Here is a 15,456-nt window from a genome sequence, read left to right on the forward strand (position 1 = left end):
TCTCTATATATGAATGAAAAAAACTTTGGGTTCAGTTCTGTAAGAGTACCAGAGATCTTGTAAGTAACCCCAATTGATAATGGATGGCTACTGTATATGTGAATTGATCAGAAACAAAGAGGGAAATAGTACTCTGTGCATTTTCCCCTAGGACATGATTTATGTCTATAACCTGGCTATAAAATTCAAGGCAGAATTTTCTTATAAACACAAAATTCCAATTCATGGAACTAATTTTAAAAAGAATTTCAGAAGAGGATAAACCTTAATTCACTTTCAAAGAATTTAAATTAAGAACCACATTCTAAAGCGATAACTACATTAAACATGCAATTCTGAGTAAACACACACACACTCACACAAAAGATTTAGGTATGATTATGTAATTGTCATTTATTCCCCAACAGGTAATTTTTCTAGTTTCAGTATTTTCACATCAAAATTAAATGGGAAAAAAAAAAAAAATCAAAAAAGTTTAAAACTGGATCACTTGGCCCTTTCTCTTCTTGTCTCCTCCCAGTTCGAAATGCTTGCATCTCTTGATGGCCAGCATCCTCTTGGATCTGCAGTTTGGTTCAACGCATTCAAGTCTTAGCACAATCTTCTTCGTGGTTTTAGCCTTCTTGCGGAAAATTGGCTTTGTCTGCCCACCATAGCCACTCTGCTTCCGATCATAGCGCCTCTTTCCTTGGGCGTAAAGGGAATCCTTGCCCTTCTTATACTGGGTCACTTTGTGAGGCTGGTGCTTGCCACACTTTTTACAGAAAGTCCTTCGAGTTTTTGGTACATTGACCATCTTTACAGCAGAGGTGTCTACGCGATGAAAACTGTAATAAAGTATTTAATGTACCACACATTAAACATTTTGAAAAGTGAGACGTTTTATACAAATATTTACAAAAAAAAAAGCATTCATAAATCAGTAATGTATAAATTTAACAAATACTCATTTTCTCCATGGATAATTGTACATACAAGTGCACACTTTTAGAACGTTTAAAATTATTGGACAAGGTTGGGAATGCAGCTTGGTGGAACAGCGCTTGCCAAACGTGCGAGCCCCTAGATTCAATGCCCAACACCTTATGCATAATTAAATCACTGGATTATTTATAAAGCTACTCACTAAACACACGAGCACCAGCACTAGGAGTAATCAGTACACACAGTTGTCTATAGAAAGTGTGCTGCCCAGAAAGAAAAATGCAGTGTTTACCCAATTTTCTTCCAAAGAGGGTAAAGAATTTCCTTATGACTCCCTTCCCCCCCACTTCCTCCATTTTCTAGCTCCTAGGTGATTGATGCAATGCGGGATACAGTAGCTTCTGCTACAATCCGCCCTGTTCCTTCTCCAAGAATCACACCGGTCTGGTTTCACGATTTCCCTCCGAAGCACCGTCACCCGTCAGCATCCCTCAGGGCTGACGTGTCCTTAGCCAGGCGGCGTGCCTCGCGGCCCAGTAGCCGCCATGCCTACACTCCTTTCCTGACCAGAGAAACCAATTCTTACACTCACCCAAGCCAAAGCAGCGGGTCTCGCTTTCCCTTTCTTACAAGGTCCTTCCCCGGGTTCTGAGCAATGGAGACTCCTGTTTAAACCGCTACAGTCCAGCTGCTAACTTACCCGGAGATCTCGCGGCCGCAGCCCTTGCCTCGCCACGCTCGCGCCTTACAGGAAAAGGAGGAATGGAGCGGAAGTAGGAACTGAACTTGAGCGACAGGACAGCGAGCCAATAGGCAGCTGGCTATTACGGCCAGTCGCCTCCGGACGCGTCTGGGAAGCGCCAACCAACGGCCTATGGGGAGGGCCCAAGGGGTGTGGGCCAAAGGGCCGTGGCGCTCCGCTGGCCAGTACCGGGTTGTCAGAACGGTCGCCGCGGTAGTGGGGCGAGGCTGCGTCGTCGCTCAGTCTTGGTCGTCCGGGACCCGAGTGAGGATGAGAGCGCAGAGGACACAGGGCCGCTGGAGGCGCAGGTAACGAAGCTGGGGTGCGGTGGGCTTGCGGCTGGGCTTCTTCCGGGACCAGTGGTGCTGAATGGAGAGGACCGAGAAGACTCCGAGCCGCGGCTCCTAGCGGCGGGGCAGCTGCAGCTGCCGGGCGAAGATGTGCGGATCCCGGGTGGCTTGGGGCAGCTGAGAGCCTTCGAGCCCCAGGACCCCCGAGGCCCGAGATGAGTTAGCGGGGCATCCGCGGGGGCCAGTTCCTACCACCACAGGCCGGGGCGATCGCCCTCCCGCCCCTTCCTTGCAGAGGCCGACAGCTCCTTTCCGCGCCCTCCCGCCGGTGCCCTCGGCTCTGGAGACCATGAGGTTCCGCATCTACAAACGGAAGGTGCTAATTCTGACGCTCGTGGTGGCAGCCTGCGGCTTCGTCCTCTGGAGCAGCAATGGGCGACAAAGGAAGAACGAAGCCCTTGCCCCGCCGTTGCTGGACGTCGAGCCCGCGCGGGGCGCGGGAGGCCGGGGTGGGGACCATCCCGCGGTGTCGGTGGGCATCCGCAGGGTTTCCAACGAGTCGGCGGCTCCACTGGTCCCCGCGGTCCCGCAGCCGGAGGCGGACAACCTTACGCTGCGATACCGGTCCCTCGTGTACCAGCTGAACTTTGATCAGACGCTGAGGAATGTAGATAAGGCTGGCACCTGGGCCCCCCGGGAGCTGGTGCTGGTGGTCCAGGTGCATAACCGGCCGGAATACCTCAGACTGCTACTGGACTCACTTCGAAAAGCCCAGGGCATTGACAACGTCCTCGTCATTTTTAGCCATGACTTCTGGTCGACAGAGATCAATCATTTGATCGCTGGGGTGGATTTCTGCCCTGTTCTTCAGGTGTTCTTTCCTTTCAGCATTCAGTTGTACCCCAACGAGTTTCCCGGGAGTGATCCTAGAGATTGCCCCAGAGACCTGCAGAAGAATGCAGCTTTGAAATTGGGGTGTATTAATGCTGAGTATCCTGACTCCTTCGGCCATTACAGAGAGGCCAAATTTTCCCAAACCAAACATCATTGGTGGTGGAAGCTGCATTTCGTATGGGAAAGGGTCAAAGTTCTTCGAGATTATACTGGCCTTATACTCTTCCTAGAAGAGGACCACTACTTAGCTCCAGACTTTTACCATGTCTTCAAAAAAATGTGGAAATTGAAGGAGCAAGAGTGCCCTGAGTGTGATGTTATCTCACTGGGGACCTATACTGCCAGTCGTAATTTCCATGGCATTGCTGACAAGGTAGATGTGAAAACTTGGAAATCCACAGAGCACAATATGGGTTTAGCCTTGACCCGGGATGCCTATCAGAAGCTGATTGAGTGCACAGACACTTTCTGTACCTATGATGATTATAACTGGGACTGGACTCTTCAATATTTGACTGTATCTTGTCTTCCAAAATTCTGGAAAGTACTGGTTCCTCAAGCTCCTAGGATTTTTCATGCTGGAGACTGTGGAATGCATCACAAGAAAACATGTAGGCCTTCCACCCAGAGTGCCCAAATTGAGTTACTCTTAAATAATAACAAACAGTACATGTTTCCAGAAACTTTAACTATCAGTGAAAAGTTTACTGTGGTAGCTATTTCCCCACCTAGGAAAAATGGAGGGTGGGGAGATATTAGGGACCATGAACTCTGTAAAAGTTATAGAAGGCTGCAGTGAAAAAAAAGTCAATTACAAAAGCAAAAGTGACAGTCTTCTATTTTTGATATTTGTCTCAACAGGATATACAACTGAATAAAAGATTTAGGAACTGGTTTCTGCTTTAATACAAAAAAATTTTTTTTCTTGTAAAAGGTGTCCAAATATATAATAATCTTTTCCAGTTATATCTGATTAAGATGTAAAACAAGTTTTCATTTTGGGAGTTGAATTTTAAAGCTCAGTCTGTCTCTGTTAAAAGTAATGATTATTGTTAATTGATATGAGGGAAGAGGGAAAATTTTATTTAAATTGCATCTGTTAATCTTTTTATCTGAAACTTTGTATACTTTTCCACTTTCAAAAACTTATTTTAAGTACAGCAAATTTAAAATTGATAGCAGTAAAAAAGTGTTACAATGAAATCACGAGAGTATTAATGGAACAACCCAGTTTCACTCTTGACACAGTTATTAGGAAGGGATTGCTTCACTGGTTGAATAATTCAAAAGTTATATTTGCTAAACACCCTGTCAGAACAGTCATTTTCAGTATTACCGATTCCTGTATATTGTGTTAAGATTTGCCTGTGCTTTGGAACCTTCATAGAACACACTTTCTTTGGAATGTATTTGATTGATAAGCAAGTTTAAACATTGTTTTCACCTCAGTGTAGAAATACAATGGATTTGATTTTTTTTCTTTTAGTGTACCAAAATAAAATACTCATTTTTGCATAAAAAGGTTCCTAATCATTTTGCAGAACAAGTTTCGTTTACTCCTTACACCAAATTTAGTAAAGATATTTTAAAAGTTTTGAACTTTTAAAAGCATTACATCTTAATATTTACTGTCTATACATTGTATAATAAGTTTGAAATAAAACCCTGCTCATGACAGTGCATTCGCTGTGGAAGAAACTATTTAGCTTTCAAATTAGGCAAGCATAGATAATAAACAAAAAAGCTGCTGTGTAAGAGAAATACAGCCTAAATTGTTTTTTAAGGCCAGAAATGATACAAAGTTCAGTTGTGCCAAAGTGCAACACATTCTAGTGCCAGCTTTTAACTCACCAGTATTAGGGATTGAACTCAGGAGTACTCCACCACTGAGTTACATACATTTCCAATCCTTTTTATTTTTGTATTTTTAGACAGGGTCTCCCTAAGTTACCTATGCTATCCTTGTGATTGAACTTGTGATTCTCCTGTGTCAGCCTTCAGAGTAGGTGAGGTCACAGGCATGCACCACCATGCCTGGCAAGGTACTTTTAACAAAAGATGGATACAGTAAATAATAGGTAACAGGCTTAAAATTTACTCCATATTTTGTATACGTTTCCCTTATTACTACATTCAATTAAAAAATTACTCATCAAAAGCTATATTCTGTGTAGATAATACTATTGGTTGTTTCAACCTAAGAAAACTTTTTTTTTTTGTTGTTGTCAGTACTGGGGTTGAACCCAAGTACCTCATGTATGCTAAGCAAGTGCTCTATAACTGAGCTATATCCTTAGCCCTCAACCTAAGAAAACAGTCTCAAATTTCTATTGCATCAACTTAAGAATGTGGTTGAAAAATATATGTGCTCATCTAAGGTGAGACAGTTCTCTTCCTTTGTGAGCTGCCTTTTTACTACCTTCACATCCCAATCTAGTGCCAGTATTTTTCTTTTTTTGGTGGGAGGTGCTTAAGGGAGGTACCAGGGATTGAACTCAGGAGCATAAACCACTAAGCCACATCCCCAGCCCTATTTTGTATTTTATTTAGAGATGGGTCTGAGCTCTTTAGTGCCTCAATTTTGCTGAGGCTGGCTTTGAACTCTCCATTCTCCTGCCTCAGCCTCCAGAGCCTCTGGGATTACAGGTGTGCGCCACTAGTGCCAGTTTTTGTCTGGAGATTATAAATCCTAGGCTTTATACCAGTTTTTGATCCCTGACCTGACATCTCCAGTTTAAATGACTAAAGAAATTAGGCCATTTCCAGAATTGAGCTAAGACCAGAGTCTGAATTAGTAGCCATGTCTAGAACAGGACACATCAGCCAGTGGCCTTGTTTAGTGTTTAGATCAAGTTTTTTTTTTTTTTTTTAATGGATACCTTTATTTATTTATCTTTATGTGTTGCTGAGGATCGAACCCAGGGCTTCACACATGCTAGGCATTCTACCACTGAGCTACAACCCCAGCCCCACTGTCCTAAAATTTTTTGTGAGAAACACATTAGGATTTCCCCTTTGCCTCATATTTTAGTTGGGTTATTAAAAAATTGATTATAAAAGAGTGGATTTTGTTTGATGTGATAATTAAAATAATTTTTCTTTTCAAAACAAATTGTCAGATTTTTAAAAATTAAACTGTTCTAAATTCTCAAATGTATTCTATAAAACCAAAAGATGTTTTAATACTTAACTTGAAAGAAATTTTTGAAAATCATTAAAAACTAACCTCATGTAGTTTGTGCAACATGTATAAGTAAAATATATTTTCATTTAAAAATTCGATTTAGATATTTGTAATTATTTAGATTATCAATATGGGTAAGTTCTTTCCTCCTGCAAGCTCTTGTTTCAGCAACTACACCCTATAGTGAGACTTATTAAAACAAACAGGTTCAGGATTCTACTCCCATACTTGGATTCATATTTCTAGTTAATTGCATTCTTGAGAACTACTTTGTGTGACAAACAACTTAGTGAATATTTATTTTGAAATTTTAAAGTAAGGGAAGCAGAAGCAGCAAAAATCAACACATAAGTCATATATATATATATGGACACACACACACAGATTGTATTAAAACTGTTTTACATCTCTACTTCAAAAAATATATCTACTAGAGGAATTCTAAAACATCTCCAAAATTAAAACTATTTAAAGGCAAACAAAAACAAAACTACAGTTTACCCATTGGAATTAAAATTCCAAATTTTAATTGTATTCTTTATTGACTACCTTTGTTTTAATGTTTAACAGAAAGAAATTATTTTAGGTCCAAAATTTTTTTACTCAACATTTAAATTCTGAATAATACAGAATTAATCCAAATCATATAGCAAAGAATTCTGAAAAGTGAATGCACAATGAGTCACATGATCTTTAATAATCTGTACAGTACCATCCTGCATATTGGTTTCTTTTATGCTATCAAAATCAGGTATATTGTGAACTATAGTTTTGTTCAAATTGTGATGTCCATCCAATTCTTTTTCTTTGGTTATTACCGGTTCTTTTAAATTATCTTTGTCCTCAAGGACATTCTCTTTAATAAAAGTATGTTCCATTTTTGCTTCATGTTGCATTTGAGAAACATCAAGAGACTCTTGTTGAAATCCTGCTACTGAACCACAAGTATTTATTTCTAGTGCTTTAACTGCTATAGATGAATCAGAGTCAGTTGCTGAGGTGGTAAAATGTTCTACATTTTCTTTTTCAGTTAGATGACATTCTTCATTGATTTTTTCCTTTCCTTGAAGCTGATCAGGATTACCACATTCTTGTAACTGTGTCAAGAGAAACAAAAAATTAATAATTATCTGAAGTAATAGCAATTAAATTGCAGTAACCTGAAATTTGTTGCTGTTACTAAGGATTGAACCAATGTCACTTTGCCACCCTCAGCCCTTTTTATTTTGTATTTTGAGACAGTCTCACTAAATAGCTGAGGCTGGCCTTGAACTTGCAATCCTATTGCTCCAGCCTCCCAAGTAGTTGAGATTATAGGTGTGTGCTACCACAATCGAGAAAATAAAACTTTTTGTGTGTAGGGGAACTGAACTCAGGGCTTCACATGTGCTAGGCAAGCACTCTACCACTGAACTGCATCCCCAGCTCTGAAAATCAGATTTTTAAAAAAGTAGTGTGGCTGCCAAAGGAGAAGAAATGTCCCTGGAGAAGGGTACAAGGAGTTCCAAGAGGAAAGGGGGAACTCAACTCAGGACCAGCAGGTTTCTTGGCATACAAGGCAGCAAAGAATTTTGTGACAGAAAATAATTCAGCACAAGCCAAAGGTACAGACAGGTTTATTTAGGAAGCTAGCCATGTGTATCTATCTCAAGAGTGAGAAGACCTGTCTTGGGTTGGAGGTCCAATATTTATAGAAAGGCTATATCAGGGGCTGGACTGGAGGCCAGGGTGGAGCTGCACATTTTTGTGTCAGTTTGCCCTACCCTTGCATATTTCCCTCCTATTACAAGGGCCTGGGCTAAGATTTACAACTGTTTTCTCTGCATCTCAATGGCTTCTGGGTGTTTCCCTTAAGATTCAGTACCTCTGCTCTTTATCCTAAATCCCTATCTCATTGTGATAACCCTTGCAAACCTACACATATGCTTCCAGGCTTCTCCCTTGACATCATTCTCCAAATACTGCCAGTTTTTTTTAACTGGCTTTAACTTTCTGATTAAATCTTTTCAATCATTGTCTTCTCCTTCAGAACAAAATGATCCAAGCTTTTTTAACATTGCCTACAAAACCTTTTAACATACATTCTTATAAGGGAATTGTTGAATTTCTTGAGTTTTCTTTAATTTCTATATTCATCAGTTATCCTTCCCCCAATTCACACATCACTCAGTGGTGTCAGTTACTTTTGCATCCTATATTAAAAGACTGGGTTCAACTGGAAATAATGAACAAATTCTATGACATAATCACAACTTGGGAGAAAAAAAGACTTTGTATTCATCCCTGGGCAAACTCACATCCTAAATATTTGATTCTAATTGGAGGATTATTTTGGGATTAAATAAGGTTTAGCACAATCACTTTGCCCAGTTATTATCTACATTTTGTTCATAGTTATGAGATTAAGGAATAATAATTTATTAGGCTTCCACCTTTCCAGTAGTCACTTCTCTTAGAAAGCCCATTATAATCTTACCTCTGCGTGAATTCGAATCTTCTCATCAGTAACCTGAAGAACTTCAATTAATGGTGGGGACAGGGGCATTTTCTGTATGAATGTAGAGCACAGGACCTCTTCAAGAAACTCAATAACATTTTCTTCATTAATAAACAACTTTTCCTAAAGGAAAAAGGAAAAAAATATTCCACCTTATAAGTCACAGTGGACAGTTATACTTAGGAAGGCAGCTCACAAAAATTCTCACACATATCAGGGTTACACTTTTGAAAATGTTTATCTTAACATTACTTCTAAGGGATATACTGAAAAAGAAAATTTACTACTGTACAAAACAAAACAAACTGTACCAAAAGTGTATGTATAATTTATTTTTTAAAAAACCTAAAAAGGCGGGGAATAAAGCCTTGGTAGTTTTTCTAGGTTTATTAAATCTGAAGTACATTTCTCTACTAGATAATACTACTTACACATTATGCTTTTTTCCTCCTAATATTTCTTAAGAATAACCTCACTTCTAAAGTTATAATGCAAACTCCACTACAAATTACAATTTAGTTTTGCAATCTGTTCACATTCATGTTAAATGTTATAGTTAAGGTGTGGGAGGAATAACCATATTAACCATACTTAAAATTACTTAACTCATAAAATCAGTTCATTGCTGCCCCAAATAAAATTAATTTTCCTGACCTTTTTTTATAAACAAATTTTATAATTACAAAATAAACACAGTTCATTTTAAGTTCTTTTTTTATATTACACTGTGTGTGTGTGTGTGTGTGTGTTTACTGGCAATTAAACCCAGGGACACTTTACCACCGAGCTTCAACTCCAGCCCTTTTTGTTTTTTATTTTGAGACAGTGTCTTGCCAAGTTGCTAAGGCCTACTTCAGCCTTCAGAGTCAATGGGACAAGAGGAGTATGCCATCGTGCCAGGTTATATTAGACAATATTTAAATCTGTGAATACATACTATACAAAAGTGAACCTTGGACTGGGCATAGTGGCACACATCTGTAATCCCAGCAGTGTGGGAGGCTGAGGCATAAATATTAAGTTCAAAGCCATTCTCAGCAATTTAGCAAGGCCCTAAGCAATTTAACAATACCCTGTCTCTAAATAAAAAATTTAAAAGGGTTAGGGATGTAGCTCAGTGGTTAAGCACCTCTAGGTTTAATCCGTGGTGCCAAAAGAAAAAAAAAAAGTGAACCTTGAAAACAGAAAATTTTACATTGAGCGGGTTTGGGTGCATTTGCACTTACCTGTAGTCCCGGTGGCTCAGGAGGCTAAGATAGGAGCTCAAAAAGTTCAAAGCCAGCCTCAGCAAAAGGGAGGCACTAAGCAACTCAGTGAGTCCCTGTCTCTAAATAAAATACAAAAAGGTCTGGGGATGTGGCTCAGTGGTCAAGTGCCCCTGAGTTCAATCCCCAGTATCAAAAAAAAAGAAAATTTTACAGTGAGAGTAATTTGCCTTGCTATAATTTGAAGATCCAGAATAATACTGATTACAGAAGTACCCTCATCAAAAGTATTTCTAAGGTTCATTCTTTTTTTTTTTTTTTTTTTTTTTTTACTTTTCTTTTTTGCCGTATTAGGGATCCAAACCAGGACCTTCTACATGGTGGGCGAGTACTCTACCAATGACCTATATCTCCAGCACCTTCTAAGGTTCATGCTTCTGAAAAGGGGATTCGTCTCTGCTTCAGTGCAAAAAATGCACCAAATATTTTTAGATAACCTAAGGAAGATATTTATAATAGAACTGGTTATGATTAAAATGCAGAATACCTACACAAGCTTGACTTCTAATGATTGACTTTATTAAAAAAATAATGATTTCACTGGCCCTGAAGTTCTAGGAAAATTCTCAGTGAATATTTAAGATTTAAATAAACATATTTAGTTATTTGTATATGTGTAAAATAACAATACTGGTCTTGAAGCACAAAAGTTTCTAAATTATGGTTATTATGCATAATATCCTTATATATGGCTCATTACTCATAATTTTTAAAATTAATGTACTTTAACACTTAAAACCTGGGTCCTGTAAACAGGCAAAGCAAAAGAACTGGACATCATGGTCCCATTAGCATCATAACAAATATGATGACTAATGGAAGTAATTATAATAAATCTATTTCAAGTTTCAAAGAAATAATTCCATTTTGATTTAGTTTTCTTGCTAAAATGTTAGCATGCTAGAAAATCAGATTAAAACATATTCTTGAAAATTCTCTTAACTGTTTGTCCATAAATTTCTTTCCACATCGAGTTATTTTTATTTGCTAAAACAATTACAGGAAAACCACTGCCCTTTCCTAAATTTTCCCCTTCTGCTGACATAAACAGATACTGAATTTCATATTTTATATTCTTACAAAATATCTTCCCCAACTATTTATTTTACGATTTTTGGAGGGCTCACTTCTCAGATACCCAACTCATAAAATACAGAGCTAACTTATTAGCAGATTTATAGAAAAACAACAGGAAGAAGTGAAAATTTCTGACAGGTTAAAGGCCAAGGTCAAAAGCTTAATATTTATTATACAAGCTGTGCAATTAGTGTTTCTGAAAACTTGACTTGATACAAACCTTAAAATCACCAATTGCTCATTTGAGTTTAAAGAATCTTTAGAATTTTAAATATTCTTTTCAATATTTTTCGTAACAGTGGAGTATTAAATGTGAAATTCAAGAACTTAATAACCTAAAAAGCATAGCAGAACTACAACAGGACATAAGCTACTCATCAAAATTTATCCTCAGTAAACTGGATAATGCTCAGTCCAGTTCTAGTGTTCTGTGCTATTCAGCTCAACAAATATTATTTACACTTCATTAAATGCCAGCCATTGTGCCAAATACTAATAGGGTCCTAAAGATGATTAAAACAAAGGCAAAGAGAAACTTTGAACACAATATAGCACCCACCAGAGGTCCACCTCACCAAAATCAGTGACTAAAATTACCAAGAGCACCCTATAGAGAAAATTGTCTGGGATTTAGATTAATCCAACATCTGAGTTTGCTTTCTCACCTAAGAACTATGTGGCACTTGCCGAGTTACTTTTCTTCTCAGAAACAAATTTATTATTACTCACTTTCTAAGCTTGGAAAAAGTGATTTTCCTACTTGCCACTTTGGAGTGCTTCTTAAACTTATTTGGGTCACAAACCCTTTGAGACTAAAGTTAGTCCTTTTCTCCAAGAGACATTACTCTCAACTTTTTGTATTTAATTTTAGAGGTCCAGGGATCACTGAAAATCTGTTCGGTCTCTTTCGGAGTCAATGGAGCCCAAGAAAACAACTTTATTACCATCAACTTTGAGGATTTGAAACCCATCCATCAGGGAGGATACGTGTAAACCTTCCTGAAAATACGTTTAACAAGTACCAGCATAACGTGAAAAGTTATAGAAAATGCTTTGTTTAGGATAAATTGAGAGAGAGCCTGTAACAGTAAATTTTAGAAGAGAGATGGAATATTTCAAACATTAAGACTCTAGAAAGAACTGTTACCTCCAAAGAATCTTTGTTCAAACCATAGTACCACTCTCGCCAACGTCCATGGCTCTCTGGAGATTTGGCCAGTACTATCACTGCATTGTTTGAAGAAACGCTAATCTCGGGTTCTTTGGTACTTAATTTATTTTCTGGAGCAAACTGCAAGAAGAAGGAATAAACCGAGTCTTGTGTGGCGAAGCACAGTTTGTACCAGAGGGGGTTCAGATTCCACTGAAGACTTTGAGGCTGAATCCGCGGCACTTGAATTAGCAGAGTCAAGGATTCTTCATCCTGATTACACTGCATAGGAGGACACAAAGGTTCCCAGCTCTCGGTGCCGGGCCCACCCATTGCTGGGTCAGAAGGCTCGCCACCCGGGCCCTCCAGGTCCTCGTGTGTCTCTAGACTGATATCTCCGCACGCACTCCCTCTTCCTACAGGAGACTCCTGGTCAAGAGCCAGGGATGAAGTACTAGGGGAGCATACGCCACCATCCCCCGGTGAGCTCCCAGCTCCTGGGTACGACTTCTCCTCTAGGCCTGGCGGCGACCCCGAGTGCCTACCCAAACCTCGCTCTTCCGGCTGGAGTTCTCTCTCCTCCCCAGCGCGCGCTGACAGAGACGCCACCTCAAGGGCACCTGGGGTGGCGATCCCAGCGTCTACCACCTGGATCCCGTTGGGATCCGGGCTGGGGTCCGGGCTGGGGTCCCCCATGGGGCCCGCTTTCCCCACGCTAGCGGAAGCGCAGACCACGCCATCAGTTCCGGACTGGCCCACTGACTCTTCCGGCGCCGCAGGGGGCCCGCGGCGCGCAAATGGCGCCACTGGTAGCGTGACCACCAGCTGCCGCCTGGCCTTGTTGAACTGCGCCTTGCCACGGCTGTCGTCCACTGGGTAGGGGAGCGAGAACCGCAGCCGGTAGTCGGGGTTCCTCGAGTCAAGACACAACAGCTTTCCCGTCACTTCCAGCGCCGCCTGTTCAGCCGAGCGCAGCAGCGGCAGCTCGATGGTGACCACCAGCTCGTGCGGCACCGAGCTCGGGGCCGAGTCCCGGGAGCACCGGTAATCCTGAAGGTCCACGTGGTGGCGCTGCACCACGCTGCAGCGGGGCTCGGTGGGGGCGGACTGCTGAGTCTCCAGCGCAGGTTTGGGAACCTGGGGCCCCGGGCCGACGGAGTTCTGGGCTGTCGCTGGGTACCGGTAGGGATAGGGAAAATCTGAGAGAGGATCCTCCTTCCTGTTGGGTGGGGGCCGGACGCTCCCCGGAAGGGGCGTGCGCAGCACGGCAGCCTCTGGGGTCCCCTTATATTTAGTCTTCAGGGTCTTGGCGTTCCGGCGGTCCAGCTTAACGCCGAACTGCTTCTCGACTGCCTCCAGGGCCGTGGCGTCCAGCATCTGACAGAAGCGCTTGTTGCGCCGGGCCAGCGCCAGCGTTTCTGGGTGGAACACCACATCGTAAACCTTGTAGCGGGTGCCGCTGCGCCCCGCGTACTCTCGGCCAGGAGCCAAGCTGTACGGCAGGGACCAGTGACTACCCATCGCCGCGCCACCGCCGTCCTCCGGGCCTGGCCGGCTGCTGGGCGCGCCCACCAGCTCGTTGCTGCATACATTCACGAAGCAGCGCAGAGCCCCGTCCAGGCTGGTACGCAGCACGTGGCCTGGCTCCGGGTGCACGAACCGCACTTCCACTCCGCGCTCACGCTCCAGTGCGGTGATCTCTTCCTCGTAGCGCCGCCGGTTCTCTGGGTCATTGAGCTCCTCGGCGTACGCGGAGAACATTCGCCGGAACTCCGGATCCTGGAAGGCGGAGGTGAGCCGCTGGACCTCCTCTCCGCTCAGGTCCAAATCCTCCAGCGTCGAGGAGGTTGCCGCTTTGGCCATGCTGCCCCGCAGCTTCTCGCCCTAACCCCAGGGTGATCAGTCCAAGACTGGTTGGGCAGGGTGTCCCGCAGAGTCTCTGGTACGCGGAGAGCAAAAGGGCTGAGGTCGGTAACGGCTGCAGGATTGAGCCTTGAGCAGCGCGTGCTGGTTGCCACAGTAACCCCCACTGACACCCGGAAGGAGCAGCAGCAATCAGCTGGAGGTGCCAGAAACGGCCTCATTATTTCTTCAAACCAAGCAACTACTTGCCGTTTTTTAGATGCACTTACTTCTGCTGTCTATCGTAAAATTGTCATAATTGCCAGTATTGTGTACAAGATCCCATTCATTGTTGACTTTTAAGTTAAAATTTTCACAAACAAGAGAGACCTGAGAAGTTACCTGATCAAGGTTGCTCAGCCAGTGTGTTCACAAGCTGTGATTTTTAACCTGACTTACATGTGTTTTTTCACTTTACTAAAACATTTCAATCTTAATTTTCCTCCTTTTTATCTTCTGGATAATCTGCCATACAGTTTACCCAGTAAAAGCTCATTTGGAGCAAAAGATAAGGGCAGGGTATTCATAAACAAATATGCCAATGAATGTAAAATGTAAAGCTGTAGCTCAGTGGTAGATCACTTGCCTAGTATGTGTGAGACACTAGGTTCTCATCCACTTTTATTTAAAAGTAAATAAAATAAAGATATTATGCCCATCTACAACTAAAAATTTTTTTCACCATGCAGCCAGCGCAATGGTTTCATTAATGAGGTTCGTGGCATAAAAGTTAGCTAGTGAGATCAAAATAAACACAGACTCAGTTACCTTTTTCTATGACCAGGTCCGAATGGCTCCCCTCTCTGGTTCCTACCTCTAACTGCCCAGCAGGGCAGCAAGGATTACTCAGGGCTAGCAGGAGAGAGAGAGGGGGAGCACGCCAGGGAGTAGCCTTTTATTGGGGAACAAGAAATTTAGGGGATAATTCCATCCAATGAAGGTTGAAGGGGGGCCGCACTCCAAGGTCAGGGTCAGTGATTGGGCCTCCGGGGTCAGTGGTCAGTCACACCCCTACACAAACAGGTTCTCTCAACAGGAGAGGGCCGGGAAAGCTCCAACACAGCCAGAGCGCCTCAGACCCTAACTGGGAGTCACCCAGAGTGAGAATGGCTCCCGACAATTTTTTTTTTCTTTTTGGTAACAGGAATGGAACTCAAGGGCACTTGATCACTGAGTCACATCCCCAGCCCTAGCCCTTTGTTATTTGTTCTTTGAGACAGGGTCTTGCTAAATTGCTAGGGCTGGCTTTGAACTCTTGATCCTCCTGCCTCAGCCTTCCAAGCTGCTTGGATTACAGGTGTGCATATCATCGCGACCGGCTACAACTAAAAAAATTTTTAAATAATGCAAAATGTAAGATGCCACGTGTCACCTATCAAAATGGCAAAGCTTTCATGATTATTGTTCTCCTCAAGGTGGGAGTAGAATTTTAAGTGTGCATTTTTTTTTTTAGCCCATATACCCATGGAATAATTGACCCAATACTTATTAAAATAGTATGATTCTAAAAGTTTGGGAAGAATCTAATAGT

General features: G+C 42.0%; 3 protein-coding genes across 4 annotated transcripts; 1 reads left to right on the top strand and 2 right to left on the bottom strand.

Annotated features, from left to right (window-relative positions):
- Nucleotides 1-367: 367 nt before the first annotated feature.
- Rpl36al (ribosomal protein L36a like) lies at nt 368-1,699 on the bottom strand. 2 transcript variants are annotated; one of them, XM_076848267.1, is made up of 2 exons: nt 1,625-1,699; nt 368-827 (listed from the first exon to the last, which is right to left on the bottom strand). In XM_076848267.1, the coding sequence occupies exon 2, from the start codon at nt 794-796 to the stop codon at nt 476-478; it is 321 nt and encodes a 106-aa protein (XP_076704382.1). In that variant the 5' UTR covers nt 797-827; nt 1,625-1,699; the 3' UTR covers nt 368-475. The 2 variants fall into 2 exon arrangements, with proteins under 2 accessions (XP_076704382.1, XP_076704383.1); XM_076848268.1 differs by lacking the exon at nt 1,625-1,699 and adding an exon at nt 1,517-1,618.
- Nucleotides 1,700-1,967: 268 nt separating this feature from the next.
- On the top strand, nt 1,968-4,371 carry Mgat2 (alpha-1,6-mannosyl-glycoprotein 2-beta-N-acetylglucosaminyltransferase). The gene has a single exon (XM_076850251.1). It carries the CDS (start codon nt 2,306-2,308, stop codon nt 3,647-3,649), a length of 1,344 nt encoding a protein of 447 aa, XP_076706366.1. The 5' UTR covers nt 1,968-2,305; the 3' UTR covers nt 3,650-4,371.
- Nucleotides 4,372-6,544: 2,173 nt separating this feature from the next.
- Nucleotides 6,545-13,886, bottom strand: Dnaaf2 (dynein axonemal assembly factor 2). Its single transcript, XM_076850245.2, has 3 exons — nt 12,021-13,886; nt 8,511-8,654; nt 6,545-7,131 (listed from the first exon to the last, which is right to left on the bottom strand). Exons 1-3 carry the CDS (start codon nt 13,884-13,886, stop codon nt 6,667-6,669), a joined length of 2,475 nt encoding a protein of 824 aa, XP_076706360.2. The 3' UTR covers nt 6,545-6,666.
- Between the last annotated feature and the right edge of the window lie 1,570 nt (nt 13,887-15,456).

This window comes from Callospermophilus lateralis, chromosome 3, assembly GCF_048772815.1.
Source record: "Callospermophilus lateralis isolate mCalLat2 chromosome 3, mCalLat2.hap1, whole genome shotgun sequence".
Taxonomy (NCBI): Eukaryota; Metazoa; Chordata; class Mammalia; order Rodentia; family Sciuridae; genus Callospermophilus; species Callospermophilus lateralis.